At 46.3% G+C, this 16781-nt stretch overlaps 1 protein-coding gene across 1 annotated transcript; it reads right to left on the bottom strand.

Moving 5' to 3' along the window:
• Window positions 1-845: 845 nt before the first annotated feature.
• On the bottom strand, window positions 846-3428 carry RHEBL1 (RHEB like 1). Its single transcript, XM_021704906.1, has 8 exons — window positions 3377-3428; window positions 2692-2763; window positions 2273-2340; window positions 1910-1992; window positions 1764-1820; window positions 1524-1571; window positions 1099-1180; window positions 846-935 (listed from the first exon to the last, which is right to left on the bottom strand). Exons 1-8 carry the CDS (start codon window positions 3426-3428, stop codon window positions 846-848), a joined length of 552 nt encoding a protein of 183 aa, XP_021560581.1.
• Window positions 3429-16781: the final 13353 nt, after the last annotated feature.

Here is a 16781-nt window from a genome sequence, read left to right as displayed (position 1 = left end):
TGTGTAGGAGAACCTAGCAGAAAAGAAAGGTGAGAAAGGGCTCCTGGGTGGCTCAGATGGTTAAGCGTCTGCCTTCGGCTCAGGTCATGATCCCGGGGTCCTGGGATCGAGTCCCACATCAGGCTCCCTGCTCCTTGGGAGCCTGCTTCTCCCTCTGCCTCTCTCTCTCTCTCTCTCTCTCTCTCATGAATAAATAAATAAAATCTTTAAAAAAAAAAAAAAAAAAAAAAAAAAAAAAAAAGAAAGGTGAGAAAAACTAAGGAGTAAGTCTTAGGGTAATGGTCCTCCTGAATGAGTGAGGAGCAAGGAATAGGAATGAAGTGGGGGGAAAGAGTTAGCCCTTATTCCCCACTAAAAGTCACAGTCACCACTCATTGGAAAAGGAGATATTGGCCCTGAGCTCTCCCCACATACAGAGAAGCCAGCGACAAAAAGATTTCTCAGTTTATTTGCATATATACATTGTCACCCTAGGGAGCCAGCTCCACTTCAGGAATCCCCAGCTCCCCTCACCCAACCAACGCCCAAAACCTGCACAGAAGACAGGGTCCTAAATAAACAATGCTTCGGACTCATATCCCAACCCTGCAGGTTATAACAATTCATGTAGCAAAAACAGAGGACTAGAGGCCAGTCCCATGAGACATCCTTGCCCCATTGTAAACATTGACAACCAGGCCACTAGAGCCTGGAAAAGTGTGCAAACATGAGGGTACCACACTGTGTGACCAGAGGACCGGGGACACAGCTGGCAACCATACCCGTGAAGTCCTAAGGGCCTACACCCGCTGGAGCCTGGCAAGTGCCAGGGGCAGAATCAAGGCAGCTACCCAATGCCTGAGGGCTCACATGAGCCGGCAGCGGCGCTCTTGCCCATAGGAATTCTCTACCCGGGCAATCTCCTGGATGACTTTGGTGAAGATGCCTCGAGTCAGCTGCAAGGGACAGAGATTCGGGGTGGGGGGGAAAGTCAGTTCATTGCCAATACGACCCAGCTCTGAGGTGTATACCCCACTCCCCGACCATCCTCACCACCAAGCAGTGCCATAAGAAAAACACTGCTACCCTGATTATGCCCCTAATCTTCAGGTCAAGCACCTGGTTCTCTCGAGCAGATGACTCCATAAACGTCGCACCCCAGGACTCTGCCAGCTTCTTCCCTTCAACTGCCTGGACCTCCCTAGAAGCAAATTTGGAACATGAGGATGGAAGATAGCAATGTCCCGTGTTCTCTGCAAAATCATTACAGAATCTAGACTTCCTCTGACCCATCCCGCTTCTAAGGTTTGGGAGGTGGGTTGGGGAAGGAGAAAAATAAAGGAGAACTCAGAAGCCTAGGACTGAGCTTGAAATATTAAATTATAGCTTTTGCGACAGAAGGGTTATCTTGCCTTAACCTTCAAGTTAGAAACGAGAAGAGGTGAAATGATTTGTTCAAGTCAGTGGCAGAGCCAGGACTAGAGCCTGCCTGGTTGCTAGTCCATCTCACTTTCCTTTGCCTTGAGCTACAGAGATCTCCGTACCTGTCTGGAGAGAGATCTGCTTTGTTTCCCACTAGCACCACCGGCAGCCTGTGAAGAAATAGCAGTTACTACAGGATCCCCTCCCACTCCGCATGGAACCCAACTTCCTTCGCATCAGGGCTGGACAACTCCCCAGCAGATCAGACAGGATTTGTCCTGGCCTCCTCCCTCACTTGGACCCTCCACTCTCTTCCATCCCCTCATGTCCATACTCTGTCTCTATCTCCCAGGGCCACTTACCGAGTTTTCCCATGGCCTTCATGTAGCTTTTGGTACAGACTCTCAATGACTTGGAAGCTTTAAACACAAGAAATGGAGCTATAAACTTAATCAGGGACAGCCCTCAGATCTTCCCAAGTCCCCCACTCGTAACCTTGGTCACTTACCTATGCAGAGAGGTGACAGAATACACAAGCACATAACCATGGACCCCAATGATGAATGAATAGGGCAGAATGCTGTACTCATCCTGACAAGAAACAGAAACATCAACACCTAGATACACAACATTCAGATGGCAAAGGTTGGTGGGTTGCATCCTGGGCACCCTCCCTGGGGCACTCCCTACTCCAGTCATTTCTATTCGACAAGGATTTACAGCGTAGCTCCAATGTGCACTGCACACTACCAGCTGCTAAAATGCTTTTGTTTTAAAACTACTTTACAGATAGATGAGCCACGGAGGCAACCAGACTTCATCTCCCACCACTGAACTGCCACATTTAGATTACCCTACCCCAAACTGGTACCTGCCCTGCTGTGTCCACCAGGTGTAGGTGAAACTCATCTTTGCCAAGAGTCACTATCTTGCTGTAAGCTGAAAAGAAAAGAAAACTTGACTGTGAGGTGTCCTGTAGGGCTAGCAATGTGTGCCCCAATGCGTTCTTAACTCTAAGGGTGATATATAGATGGGCCAGGACCAGGGAGCACTCCAGGCAGCTGGAGAGACAATGTCAAGGTTCTTATTGTCTAGTCTACGCCATCCTGGACGCAGTATCCTGCAAAATCCACACTCTAGCTCAACTAATAGAACAGGATTGCTAGAGAAGAGATTAGATTTAATGGATAATTAAATCAGCCCCTTGGCACCAGGAAAACCCCAGATCACGGAATTGGGTGGGGCAACAAAGACCTCCCTGCTCCATCCCTAGGGGAGAAATCTACTCACTGTTCTCCACTGTAGGATCATAGCCTTCCAGGAACTCGCCCTCCACAAACTGATGTGCCAAAGATGTCTTCCCTGTGGGAAGCAGTGGTAGTTGTATCCAAATCATCCATCCACATTTACATCCTCTGTCCTTTCGGACTGTGGCCCAGGACTAAAGAGGACCCCAAATTAGCACCCTAGCCTGTGGGTGCCATGCAATGTTTTTCCTTAGCCTACCCTCACCCTCTTTTCGCCTTGGGTCTCTGCACCCTGGCCACCGGATGCATTCAGTAGCGCCGCAGGAAGCCTTTCCTGCCGCCTTTCCCCACCCCACCCCGGGAAGATCCGGGATTCCCCTAGGATCAGGTCTGCCCCGCGCCCGGACACCTGAGACTTGCCACCCACACAGACCGCGCCCCCGTCATCAAAGCCTGACCCCATCCCTACCCCTCCCAGGTTAACACTGGGGACCACCGTGGTGTTCCTGCAACCAAGCCCACATTAACCCTTACATGCTCCTACTTCCTGCAGCCCTCCACACACTACCACTACCCCAGCCTTTCCTCCTCCATCCTTTCAATCCTCGTCCTACAACCCCGTTCTAACGATGCCACCATTCCTCTCTGGGTCGCGTTCCCGCGACAGCGCGCCTCCTCTGGCCACAAAGCCGCGGTGCGTCCGTGCTCTCCCCAAGGCGGAGACTCACCTACAGAGCGGTACCCGAGGATGACCACCTTCCTGTAGCGAACTAGCGGCATGGCAGTAGCCGGCCCCGAGGGGCTTGCCGAACTGCGGGCTGAAAGAGCCCTAAGAAGAGGAGATCAGAGTGTAAGGCAGGCGCAGCAACCGGCACAGCAAAGTCGCTCACCCCGAAGCTGCCAGGGACAAGCTAGAGGGAAACCAAAACAAGCGCCGCGCCCGGAGCTGGCCACGTGATCACAACACAGCAAGACTAACGCGAGGGAGCCGGGCGCCGGGGGATCTACAGTGCCGCGCCGCTCCGGGCTCCGCCCCCCAGGCCGCTCGCCATTGGTTCATTAGAAAGAATAAGGGCGGGGCCGCCAGCGGGAGGGAAGGGTGGGCCTCACGTGGAGCAGGAGAACCAGGAGCTGCGCCTGCGCAGACTAGAGCCGGTTCATTCATAAAGAAACAGAAAGGAGCCCGGGGTCCTAGAGGTGTTTGCGCATTTTCAACCTAGCAGAAGTGGCTGCGAAGAATCGTGGATGGAAAAATATTCGTTGTGGCTGGGCTGGAATTTCTTCTCGGAAGATTCTAGGCTTCCCTTCTGCGAGGTCTCTAAGAGCCTTGGATGGGGGGAAAAGGCCCAAATTCCAATATATTACCTCTGCTTCCCCCAGACTTTGGCCCCAGATCTTTTATTGTCGATTTCCGCAGTCTACCAGGATCTTCGGAAATGCGATTCTTATTCTTGAGAAAGTCGTTAGAATTTGTGGCCAGGTCGTCTGAAATTTTGTTGTCATCATCATAATCAATGCATTAATTTATTCAACAAATATTTATTATGCATATACTATGTGTTTCAGGTATTGTTCTAGCTTTGGGGATAGAGCGAAGAACGTGACAGACGTCTCTGTGCTCACAAAGCTTAAAACCGAGTTGGAAGAGACAAACATATAAACAAGGAAATATTAGATGGTATTAAGTGATATAAAAGGTGGTATAATAAGAAATGGCCACATTAGATTAGTAATACTTCCTCTCAAAGGAATCCCTATTTAAATTGAGGTCTAGGGGCGCCTGGGTGGCTCAGCCGTTAAGCGTCTGCCTTCAGCTCAGGTCATGATCCCATACTCCTGGGATCGAGCCCCGCATCGGGCTCCCTGCTCCGCGGGAAGCCTGCTTCTCCCTCTCCCACTCCCCCTGCTTGTGTTGCCTCTCACTGTGTCTCTCTCTGTCAAATAAATAAAAATAAAATCTTTAAAAATAAATAAATAAATAAGTAAATTGAGGTCTGAAAGACAGTAAGGAGCCAGCGAGCACAAAGTTCTGACAGAAGAATCCATCAGTGCTATGGGTGCTACGATGAAAATAAATCTGTTAAATTCCAGGAGAAAGGGAGGGAGAGAGTGTGTGTGTGGACCTAAAGCAGATGAAGTCTAAGAGGATGGCAGGGGCCAGGCCATGTAAAGAAGTTTGGGTACCCAGAAAGCAGTTGATGATCTGAATATCTGAATTGTGTTTCTAAAAGTTTTCCCTGGTTAAAAATAAATAAATAAAGTTCTCTCATTGTGAAGAATGAGGGGGACAAGAGCAAGAGGGGAAGAAGGGAGATCAGCTAGGAGACTTACTTGTAGTCCAGGTGAGAGGTGAAGGGGGCTTGACTAGAGTGGCAGAGATGAATGAAGTAGAGAATTTTGGATACATTTTGAGGCTAAGGTCAATCTGATTTGCTAAAGGATTGGATATAGCAGGTGAGGGAGGGAAAAAGAAGAAAGAAAACAGCTAGGTTTATGGAGTTCTACTTTGCGCCAGGTGCATTTCATTGTTACCTCATTTAATATTCACAACAGCCCTAAAGTTGGTAATTGGTATTATTTATCCATTCATCTACAAATATTTATCAAATAACCATCATACCCCATGCACCCTTCTTGATGCTGGGAATAGAGCAGCAAACAACACAGACAAGGTCTTTGCTCACAAGGAGCAAGTATTCTTTTGGGAGAAGACCAACAATCTACAAATAAGCAATAAATAAACTACAATAAAAGAGTAATAACTGCAGTGGGAGGAAAAACAAGGTATTAATGGGCTAGAGAGTAATGGGGTGTGGTACACCTCTTCTTTTATATGGTATCCTAGAAAGCCTGAGGAGGTGACATTTGTACCTGAGGCTCGAATGATGGGTAGTTATTATCACCCTTATCTTACAGATGTGGGAACTGAGACTTAGCCATATAGACAGAACACAGAAGGTAGTTCTTCTGGAAGGGCCTGATGAAGTGGGTATGTAGCAGTTAAACTGTACTGGAAGACAGGCTTTGTATAACTATGGAACTATCTAATGCTTTAGAAAGTCTAAATATACAAAAGTTGTTTCAAAGAGCCACTTACTCTGGCCTCAGAAAGGGACCCAAATAGCTTTTCAACGGGCTAAAGGAAGTTCCTTGCAGACCAGCAATTTTATGTTGAATTATTTGGCCTGGGTGAGGTTGGTGGAGAATCCAGATTGGGTCTTAAGCACTGCAGGGTAGAACAAAGAACTATATTCAATGAAATTCAATAAAAATTTATTCATCTCCTACTTTGTACCAGATACTCACACCACCTGTTGCACAGTATGGATATAAAGATAAGTGAGATGCCTTTTGCGCTGTTTTTCTTTCCAGATTAACTCTCTATTCTTTTCCACCTAGATTTGTTTCCAGGAGGCAGACCTTGCCCCCTGGATCCCAGCAGAGTTCAGCCTAAGGGAAGCCCTCACAGAAGGTCAGATGGAGTGGGGAGAGTATCTGTGACCCCCACTGAAGGTCCTAGCACCCCTCAAGTCACTCCTCCAATACCCCCCCCCATACACACACACATCTCTTGTTCTGTTTCTAGTTGCTTCCAGCCTATATTGGTGACAGCTTCTCTGATACTCACCTTAGGGTACTGCTGTACCCCTGTGGTTTCCCTACACCTTTGTAAATAGGTTCTTTATTAAATCATTCTCAAATTCTCTTGTTTTCAATCAGGAGGAAAGCAAAAGGGCTAAGACAAAGGGCTTCTTCCTCTTGTGGCTTTTTCTTTTTATACAGGAAAAGAAGATCTCACAGCAGATTTTCACCTACATCTCCTCAAACCGAACTATTATATGGCCATCTTTAGCTGTAAGGGAGCCCAGAAATTTTAGCATTTTCTTTTCTACCCTCAATAATAAAGGAAGGCAAAAGAGAAGGTGATTAGGAATAAATTCTACCCTCAGTAATAAAGGAAGGCAAAAGAGAAGGTGATTCAGGGGCGCCTGGGTGGCTCAGACAGTTAAGTGCCTGCCTTCAGCTCAGGTCATGATCCCAGGGTCCTGGGATCGAGCCCCACATCAGGCTCCTTGCTCAGTGGGGAGCCTGCTTCTCCCTCTCCCTCTCCCTGCTGCTCCCCCTGCTTGTGCTCTTTCACTCTCTCTCTCTCTCTCCCTGTTAAATAAATAAATAAAATCCTAAAAACAAAAGACAAACAGTGTTAAAAAAAAAAAAAAAGAATAAATGTTCAGTGAGCCAATCCACAAGACCTGCACACCTCAGGACCAAGATATTTGTTTATTAAATATCAATCACCTTAGAGAGTAATGCATAAATGGTTACTTTGTAAAGATCACAGATATACAAAGATCGCCAATATAGGATCAACTAAAGAAGGTAAACTATCGGGCGCCTGGGTGGCTCAGTTGGTTAAGCGACTGCCTTCAGCTCAGGTCATGATCCCGGAGTCCCGGGATCGAGTCCCACATCGGGCTCCCTGCTCGGCAGGGAGTCTGCTTCTCCCTCTGACCCTACCTCCTCTTGGGCTCTCTCTCTCTCACTCTCTCTCTCTCTCAAATAAATAAATAAAACATTAAAAAAAAAAAGAAGGTAAACTATCCTAATGGCAGGTAAATGGGCTTGGAATAAAATTTCTAGAGACAGCATCATATATTTTGCTATGTCTCAAACAACTGAGACAAAATAAAGATTAAATATTCTCAGGAAACTGTTTTAAGTATCTCTATGAAAAGTGAAAACATTTTTACTATGTTTGTATCAAAAGTATGGGTTCCGGGGCACCTAAGTGACTCAGTCGGTTAAGTGACCAACTCTTGGTTTCACCTCAGGTGGTGATCTTGGGGTCCTGGGATCGAGCCCTGCGTCAGGCTCTGCGCTCAGTGGGGAGTGTGCTGGAGATTCTCTCTCCCTTTCTGTCTCCCTCTACCCCTCCCCCTTCTCATGCTCTAGCTCTCTAAAATATACATAAATTATTTTTTTAAAAGTATGGGTTCCAGGGACACCTGGCTGGCTCAATCTGTAGAGCATGCAACTTTGGGTCTCAGGATCATGAGTTTGAGCCCACGTTGGGCATAGAGATTACTTAAAAACACAACAATGATGACAAAAACTTGGTAGTTTAAAGAAAACAATGTATTCTTTCTCCTGGTTCTGTGGGTTGAACTGGCAACTCTCCTGCTGTGTCTCTTGGACTCACTCCTGTGGTTACCAGAGGCCACAGACCCTGCTGGGTGGCCCTTTCCTCCAACTACAGCTAGTTACAGCTCTTTCTGGGTTCTTGTAACCCTTCCTTCCCTGGCCCCTTCAGGCCTAGGGGTTACTTCTAGTGTTCCTCACTGATGCCAGACTCAATGCTTCACCACTCTGGTAGATATTCTTTAACCCTACCCACAACTTTATGAACAGTATGAACAGCTCTTTTGTTATATTTTCCTTGGTTCCCCCATTTGAGTATGCAATCTGTTTTCCCCAAGGACTCTGAATGATATACCTCTGAATGTTAATGTTATAGAGGGAAAATTATCAAGTAAAAGATTAGAGGCAAAATTATATTAAGTCTCACATCACTGTATGAGTAGCTAGAAGCATAGAGGAAGAAACCATTCTCAAGAAAAAAAAAAAGAAAGAAAATAAGGAAGAGAAGAAGGGAGGAAAGGAAGGAAGGAAGAAAAGGAAGGAGGGAAGGAAGGAAGGAAGGGGCTTGATTCTGTCTGGAAAGATCTGAGATTTCACATGGTACTTGATAATTGAGCTGGGCCTTAAAGCTTGAGGAGGCCCTAGGGAAAAAAGCAAAAAGTTAAGGGAAGACTGTGTGTCTGGAAATACAGAGTGTACCCTGCAGCACTCTATGTGTATGGGCTGTCTGGAAATTAAACCTGGAAATTAGACTGGGATCAAATGAGGGAGGTCTTTGAATACCAGCTTTAAGAATTTGATTTGGTGGGCGCCTGGGTGGCTCAGTTGGTTAAGCATCTGACTCTTGATTTCAGCTCAGGTCATGATCTCAGGGTCGAGAGATCAAGCTCCACATGGGGCTCCGTGCTGGACCTGGAGTCTGCTTAAGATTCTCTCTCTCCCTCTCCCTCTGCTCCTCCTTCACCCCCATGCATGTGCTCTCTCTCTCTCAAAAAAAAAAAAATTTGATTTGGGGTGCCTGCCTGGTTCAGTTGGTAGAGCATGCAATCTTGATCTTGGGGTCATGAGCTCAAGCCCCACGTTGTGGGTAGAGTTTACTAAAAAAGAATTTGACCTTTATTCAGTATCCAGCGTTCTCAAAATATACCACTAGTGGTGGTATGTAAGATGATTCAGGTAACACACACACTTTAAAATTTTGTTTTCTTATGTAATTTTTAATGTGTGGTGGGAAAAACAATATAATGCCCAAACTATGACTTCACAAATACTTTTGCACAGAAGCTAAACCTGGTAGTAAGAAAAGCCAATAGAATTCGAGAAGAGGGGCGCCTGGGTGGCTCAGCTGGTTAAGCAACTGCCTTCGGCTCAGGTCATGATCCTGGGGTCCTGGGGTCGAGCCCCACATCAAGCTCCCTGCTTGGTGGGAAGCCTGCTTCTCCCTTTCCCTCTACCCCTGCTTGTGTTCCCTCTCTAGCTGTGTCTCTCTCTGTCAAATAAATAAATAAAATCTTTAAAAAAAAGAATTCAAGAAGAATATTAAACATTTATAGGGGTGGAAAGACGCTATGGACATCGTCATGAAAACAGTACAAGGTTTTGGTAGCACTGCTGTGAGCAATGGGGTCTTTGCCATTAACTTGGTGGGGAGATGGGAAGAGTCAGTACCTCAAGGAGAGCTATGTCTATGAGGTCACACCGGTGGCCCTGGAGAGGACGTAGGACCAAGAGAGGTTGGGGCTGGAGGTGGAGGGTCTATTAGGAGAAAAAATACCCAGAAAGGAGATGAGGGCCTGGACCAGGTAACAACAGAAAGGGTAGTGAAGACTCATAGAGAAGGCGCTCTAGATAGAAGTTGTGAAGTTGATGACCTGATTAAAGCAGACAAAGGGAAGGACGATGGCGATTCCGTGAATAGGATTAGAAGACATGGGAGGAAGAACAGGAATTTTTTAGTGGGGGTAAGGGGAGAGAATACCGAATTAATGCATTTATTTTTGACATGTGGATTTTGGGGCACCTCCCAGATATTAACATGGTGATGAGCCATTGAAGGATATGTGTCTCTAGGCACTCCACAGAAAAATAACCAGGATACACATGCAGGCGTCTTCCTTGCATGTTCCCTATGTCTGGTTCTCCCCTCACTCCTACACCTACTCTTGGCTTCTGCTAGTATGGAGATGATAAATACCAGTCCATTTCAGGAAAATGGGAAGTACTTAGCTCCCCTCAGGGGACCTTGCTCAATGCAGGGACCATAACCAGCAATATGCAAAATAATTGAATTATAACCTATTGGAGCCGGAGGACCTTGGTGATCAGCTGATATCACAATTTTCTCCAGACTACAGGCTGAGAAGCAGCAGCCTGGAGAAGTAAAGTGGTTCACAGCAGCAAAACACAGTGGAAAGAACATGGACTTTGCAGTCAAGCAGACCTGGTGTCAAAGAGGTTGTGTGATCTTACGTGATCTTAAGCGGTTTACTTCTCTACTCTGAGCCTCCGTTTCTCTTCCATGAAATGGCTGGAACAACATGATGGCAGATGTCTGCCATTCTTTGTGGCTGCTGGCAGGAAGATTGAGGTCCAGGACGGCCCATAGCAGTGGTGCCATCAGGGCCTTCCAGCATCAGTGTCAGCGTTGGGCTGCAAATTGCAGGGTCTGGTGTTCAGTGGCAGTTGCCACGGTGCCCCCACGGGCTTGGTTCTGTGATCTGAGGCATTCTTTCTGGCTGCAGAGCCTCACAACCCAGGTCTCCCGTGGTCCCTGTGACCTGCTTAAATCCTTCTGGAATCAAATACTTATTGTTGCACAACTGTTGTGAGAAGTGAATACAATAATGTATGTAAGCTGTTACTCACCGAATTAATGCCACCGTAATAACTCTCATTTATGAGTTTGAAAGTGAATTCACAGTTTGGCTAGAGAGGTATGCCCAGAGGAAGGCAGATGGTCTGGCTCCCTCCCTGAACACCACTGAGAAAGATGATCCTGGGAAGAACACTCAGTCTAACCAATTTGGGGACTGGACTTGCTTGGGATATCTCCAAATATTCACATGCTAGGGAAGCCTTGCAATAATTCCTGAGTGTCTGATCTGGGTCCTACCATGCCAATGTATCCATCGCATTCCCTTTCCACTGCCCAGAATGCCTGTGTCCTCTATCTAGGGCACTCCCTTTTTTCTAGTGAGGTACCAGATTGCTGCCTGATGAGTAGAAAATTAGGACCCTCTCTAGAGGGGAGGGGGGGAGGATGGGTTAGCCTGGTGATGGGTATTAAAGAGGGCACGTCTGCATGGAGCACTGGGTGTTATGCACAAACAATGAATCATGGAACACTACATCTAAAACTAATGATGTAATGTATGGGGATTAACATAACAATAAAAAAATTTAAGAAAATTAGGACCCTCTCAATGGGGTATTTCAGACAGTCAGACAGTCATCTGGAGGCCTGAAGAACCATTCCTGCCCCACCAATGACCACACTGAGCACCTCTCTCACCAAGATCATTCTGGGCACACAGTAACAATTCTTATTGACTGAGTTGCCCATGTTGCCACATTCCATTTTGCTTAATAGACTGATATTGGCTGATCAATTATTCTTTCTCTTTCATTTTATTTTTTAAAGATTTATTTATTTTGAGAGAGAATGAGAGAGAGAGAGAGTGTGTGGGGGAGGGGAGGGACAGAGGGGGAGAATCTCAAGCAGACTCCATGCTGAGCATACAGCCAGACTAGGGGCTCCATCTCATCACTCTGAGATCATGACCTGAGCCGAAATCAAGAGTCAGATGCTCAACCAACTGAGCCACCCAGGCGCCCCTTTCTCTTTCATTCTAGATACCTTAATATCACGCAGCTAAAATTGAGAGAAATCTTTTTCTCCTCCTCCTTACTCTTCATTCCCTACTTCATCCTATCAACCACTAGGTCCTATCCATTCCACAAATATAAATACTGCCTGCAACTGTCCTTTCTCTCCATCTCCATTGCCACCTCTCTATCTCACCAGCATCACCTCTCATCTGCACCACTGCACTACCCTTTTTGCTTTTGCCCTCCTCCCTGGACTCACTAACTCCCTTCTAGTCCATTCTCCACTCAGCAACTAGAGTGATCTTTTTAAAATCCAAATTTTAGGGGTGCCTGGGTGGCTCAGTCATTAAGCGTCTGCCTTCGGCTCAGGTCATGATCCCAGGGTCCTGGGATCGAGCCCCGCATCGAGCCCCGCATCGGGCTCCCTGCTCTGCGGGAAGCCTGCTTCTCCCTCTCCCACTCCCCCTGCTTGTGTTCCCTCTCTCGCTGTGTCTCTCTCTGTCAAATAAATAAATAAAATCTTAAAATAAAATAAAATCCAAATTTGATCAGGCCATTCCACGAAGCTAAAACCTAATTAAATTAATTCAATCTATTCAAATGACTGCCTGTTTCTCTAGAAAAGTATTAAAAATCCTTAGCATAGTAAAATGCCTATTAGTACTTGCAGGGGCCTAATAAATATTTGTTGAAGGGAGGGAGTCAAATCTCTGAGCCTGGGAGGAAATGCCTTGTTCTTTTGTGTGTTAATTTGCCTTGTTCAAATCTCAGGGCACCTCCTTCTTTCCAGCTTCTTGGAAGTACCTCATTGTGGCCTCTGGCATCTCTTACAAAGTGATTTCCTCAAGGTCACACAGCTGGTGCAAAAGCACCAAATAGAATATACAGCCCTATTGTTCGCAAGTGTAGAATCACAGTTAAGTGAGAAGCAATCATGGTTGGAAAGTGACAACCACCCATACGACGCTTGATCCTCCTATAACACTCCCACCAAATTTCTAGGTCTTGGTATAGCGTTTTTCCAAGATAAAGGAAATCTACCTCCTCACCCCACCAAAGAAGCCCCTTCTTCTTTAGACAATTCTAATGGTTATCGAAAATTGGACAATTTAAAGAATAATCCATCCTAGCCAGTTTATCAAAGGATAGAGAGAATGAGAGAAAGGAGGTTGGGTATGAGAGAGACCCACACCCTCCTTCCTGTGATGGTCCTAAGGTGCTTTGGGTCAGCTGCCTCCAAGAAGAAGTGGATGACTTTGGCTTCAGCTTAGTTCACAGAGAGACTTGTGATATTTAGTCTCAAAACTTCTAGGAGATACTATAGACTAGCCAGGGACTAGAACAGGGAAGGGATGTGTGTGGAGGAAATGGGATTAATCCCAGCTCAAATTTTGGGTGGAATCCCAGCTGCTGCAGCTGCTGAGGGCTTAACCAGCTGTTTCCTGGGCAGCTGCGGTGTTCAGCCCAGACCTGGCTCTCGGGGTGGCAGCTCTGTCTCAGCTTAGGGCCATCAGCTCCAAACTAAGCCAAACTCTGCGGGAAGAATGGCTGGAAAGCAAAACAGAATAGCAGAAAAGGAGTTCCCAGTTCCAAGGACTTCTGTTTGGACACTATGTGGTTTGGAGTCAAATAACTATGGTCTTAGGTTATGTGGTCCCAAGGAGAGAAGTTGAGAGACAGTTTGGTTTTAGGTTTCAGGGAGAAGCAAAGCCAGGGCTGGAGGCATCACCTTCAGATCTGCCTCTATCCTATCGTGCCCTGCTCCAATATCCCTACACTGTCCCCCACCATCTGCTCCCATAACACACAGTGTGGGGATGGAGCATTTGCTACTTGCAATCAGAACTAGCAACACTTACATGCACAGAGGAGGACCAACCTACTTAGGGATTAAAGATGACCCAAAAAGCCCATCCAACTGCCAATTTCTTTTTTAAAATGCAAGTTTGATCCCCTCCCACAACTTCTTCAAATCCTACAATTGCTTTTCATCTTCAGGACAAAATTGAAAATCTTTAAAGTATATCACACCTTCCTTTCACTAAACTGAACTTACTGATGCTCCTTTACTCTTGAATTGATGTTCAATTTACTCGTCCATTTGACGTTCAATTTACTCTTTACCCAACTCCAGGCCTTTGTTTATGCTGTTACCTCTGCTCGAACAACTCTTACCCATCTTTCAGGTCTCAGCTTCAGTGTCACTCCTCATCTCCTTCACCGTACTCAACAACCTTCTGACCACTGTGTCTTGCCAGGTGAACTGTGAGAGCCATGCCTGACTTACTGTCCTCTTCCCATGGCACATCAATAGTATTTGGCACAAGTAGACACTCAGTAAGATCTGACTGAAAATATCTCCCCATCTAATGGGAGATGTTCATGTGTATACGTCAACCAATTCATATATAGAGACAGTAACAGGGAGAGGAGAGTCTGAATGTGCTAACTGGCCACACAATCCACACAAGGAAATACCCTGAGCAGCCATAGCCTTCTTTCCACAGACAGCTGCTTCAGTCTTCCAGCCAGAGAAGGAAGCTTCCTCCAGTATAGTTGTGACCACACAGGTACGGTCAGAGATAAACATGTCAAGGCTCTAGGTCGGAAATGCTCACTTTTCCAAGTTCATTATTTTCACTAAGTAAAGACTCCATCTTAGCACTGGCTTCTTCTTACTTCACACATTTCTGGAAGATTGTATTAGTCTGCTAGAGCTGTCATAACAAAATACCATCAACTGGGTGGCTTAGACATCAAACATTTATTTTCTCACTGTTTTGGAGGCTGGGAAAGTCCAGGATCAAAGTTCTGGCCAATTTGATTTCTGGTGAGAACTCTCTTCCTGGCCTGCAGAGGGCTGCCTTCTCGCGATGTCTTTACATCCCTTTCTTTGGTGCATGCAAAGAGAGAGAAAACAACTTTCTGGTGTCTCTTCTTCTTCTTCTTCTTTTTTAAATATTTTATTTATTTGGCACAGAGGGAGAGAGATCACAAGCAGGGGGAGTGGCAGAGGGAGATGGAGAAGCAGGCTTCCCGCCGAGCAGAGAGCCGGATGCAGGGCTTGATCCCAGGTCCCTGAGATCATGACCTGAGCTGAAGGCATACACTTAACGACTGAGCCACCCAGGCGCCCCTGGTTTCTCTTCTTATAAAGTCACTAATCTTATCATATCAGGGCCCTACTCTTATGACTTCATTTGACCTTAATTATTTCCTTAGAGGTCCCATCTCCAAACACAGCCACACAGGGGTTAGGGTTTGTGCGAATGAATTTGGAGGGGGCACATATATTCAATCCTTAACAAAGCTCAGTCTCCCCTCTCCTCTAATCTGGAGGATTTCCTTTACTGGCTAGGTAACTTTAGTTAAGGAAGCCAGCGATCCAGGCAGGGGAAAGAAGAGCCAATGAAAATGAGAGAGAAATAACTGTCAAAAAGCTAAGACTTACTAGTGACTCCCTGAAGGGAATGAGAGTCCAGAACTTTTTATTTATTTATTTATTTGAGAGAGAGCGAGAGGCAGAGGGAGAGGAAGACAGAATCTCCATCAGACTCCCTGCTGAGCTCGGAGCTTGACACAGGGCCCAATCTCACAACCCTGAGATCATGACATGAGCCCCAAAACCTAGAGTCGGAAGCTTAACTGACCAAGCCATCCAGGTGCGCTGAGTCAAAAACTACTTAAGGCCCTCTAGGATGTGGCCCTGTCCATCAAGGCAGTTTTATTTCTTATTATTCCTGCTCCAGGTCTACCACTTACTAGCTGTAATAACTTGAGCCAGTGACTTAAACCTGTCTTTGCCTCGGTGTCCTCATCTGTAATAGAATCCCACAGGGTTATTGTAAGGAGGAAATAAGAATGCATGTAAAGAGCTAGCACAGGGCCTAACATGTAGTAAGTTCTTAAGAAACAATAGCTACATACAGTTACACTCCCTGATCTCCCATTTTAGCCAGGCTGCACATCTTCATTCCAGAATCCAAGTGCCTGCTCATGTTGTTACTTCTGCTTGGAATGCCCTCTCTGGTCTCCTCCACCTACATGCTTCAACATTCTAGCCAGGCCCTACTTTCTCCACAAGGCTTTCTCTGTACTGATATGACATTTTCCACCCATTCAACTCATCCTGATTAAGTAACAATGTTGCTTTGGTAGTTACCCATCTTATACCTTTAAGCCTACTCCTCCATGGAGAAAGCAGTTTCTTAATATTTTGTGTGTTTTTCATGCCTAATACAGTGCTACACTCTAGATGTTCAGTAAAGTCGGCTTGAAGAGAGGAAGGGGGGGAAAAAGTCTGGATTCGGGGGGTTAAAAAGGTCAACTGAACCTTGAAGCAGTGGTTCTCAACTCTGGTTTCCCAGTATGCAGAGAGGTCTTGCCAAGATTATCACAAAATACTCTGTTAATTCTCAAAACAAGATCACTTTTAATTAGACTTTAGTTCTAAAGCAAGCCCAACTCTTTCACACAGCACCTTCTGAAGGAGTGTTATGAAATCCAACAAGTATAGGGGCAATGCAAACCCCAAAATATTTGGGAACCATGGATAAATCCTGTTTCTAGTGGAGTGGTGAGGAGAGAAGAAGACAAAGAGCAGAAATCCGCAAAGGCAGTGAGAAATGGGAGCAGAGCATAGAACACATTTGACCGAGTGCCTATCCCACATTGGGCACAGACAGACACTGATCTTGTCAACAATCCTCTTGGGGTGGCATCACTATCTGCAGGTCTGCCTGACTTGCAGGCCATGCTCTGGGAAAGATCCACAGCTTGGATTATGAGATCAGGAAAGGGGAAGGGAGGTGGCAACAGGTACCTGGTATGGATTGAAGGAGATGGTGGGTGGAAGGACACTAAAGGTAAACTTATTCCGCTTCCAATCTTCGCCTTTATCAAGCACTTCCTGGAACCCTAAGTATGCGTTCACCTCCAGACATTGAACTCAAGGGTCACAAGGTGCAACTTGGAGGTGCTCAGAATCTGGCTATGACTCTACCTCCAGCTTCTGGGAGCCACAAAGCTAAACCAGGCACGAGGGATGCAAAAATGCCAGGCTTGGACGGGTTTTCACAAGAAGAGGCGTGCGGGCTCCTCACTAGCCCTTGACACCCGTGGCTCAGCCCTGGCAGCTTACCAAGCCCCACCCACCATCTCTCACCT

Source organism: Neomonachus schauinslandi, chromosome 5 (genome assembly GCF_002201575.2).
Source record: "Neomonachus schauinslandi chromosome 5, ASM220157v2, whole genome shotgun sequence".
Lineage (NCBI taxonomy): Eukaryota > Metazoa > Chordata > Mammalia > Carnivora > Phocidae > Neomonachus > Neomonachus schauinslandi.
Note: the sequence above shows the minus strand (reverse complement) of the source record. Positions and strands in the feature narration are given on the sequence as shown.

What these genes read in the sequence shown, in the direction of transcription:
- RHEBL1 (XM_021704906.1), bottom strand. Translation starts at nt 3,428, where the DNA reads ATGCCGCTAGTTCGCTACAGGAAGGTGGTCATCCTCGGGTACCGCTCT. An exon ending in TGATCCTACAGTGGAGAACA is followed by an intron (nt 2,341 to 2,691) that starts GTGAGTAGATTT and finishes TTTTCTTTTCAG; the next exon opens with CTTACAGCAAGATAGTGACT. An exon ending in GCAGATCTCTCTCCAGACAG is followed by an intron (nt 1,181 to 1,523) that starts GTACGGAGATCT and finishes ATTTGCTTCTAG; the next exon opens with GGAGGTCCAGGCAGTTGAAG.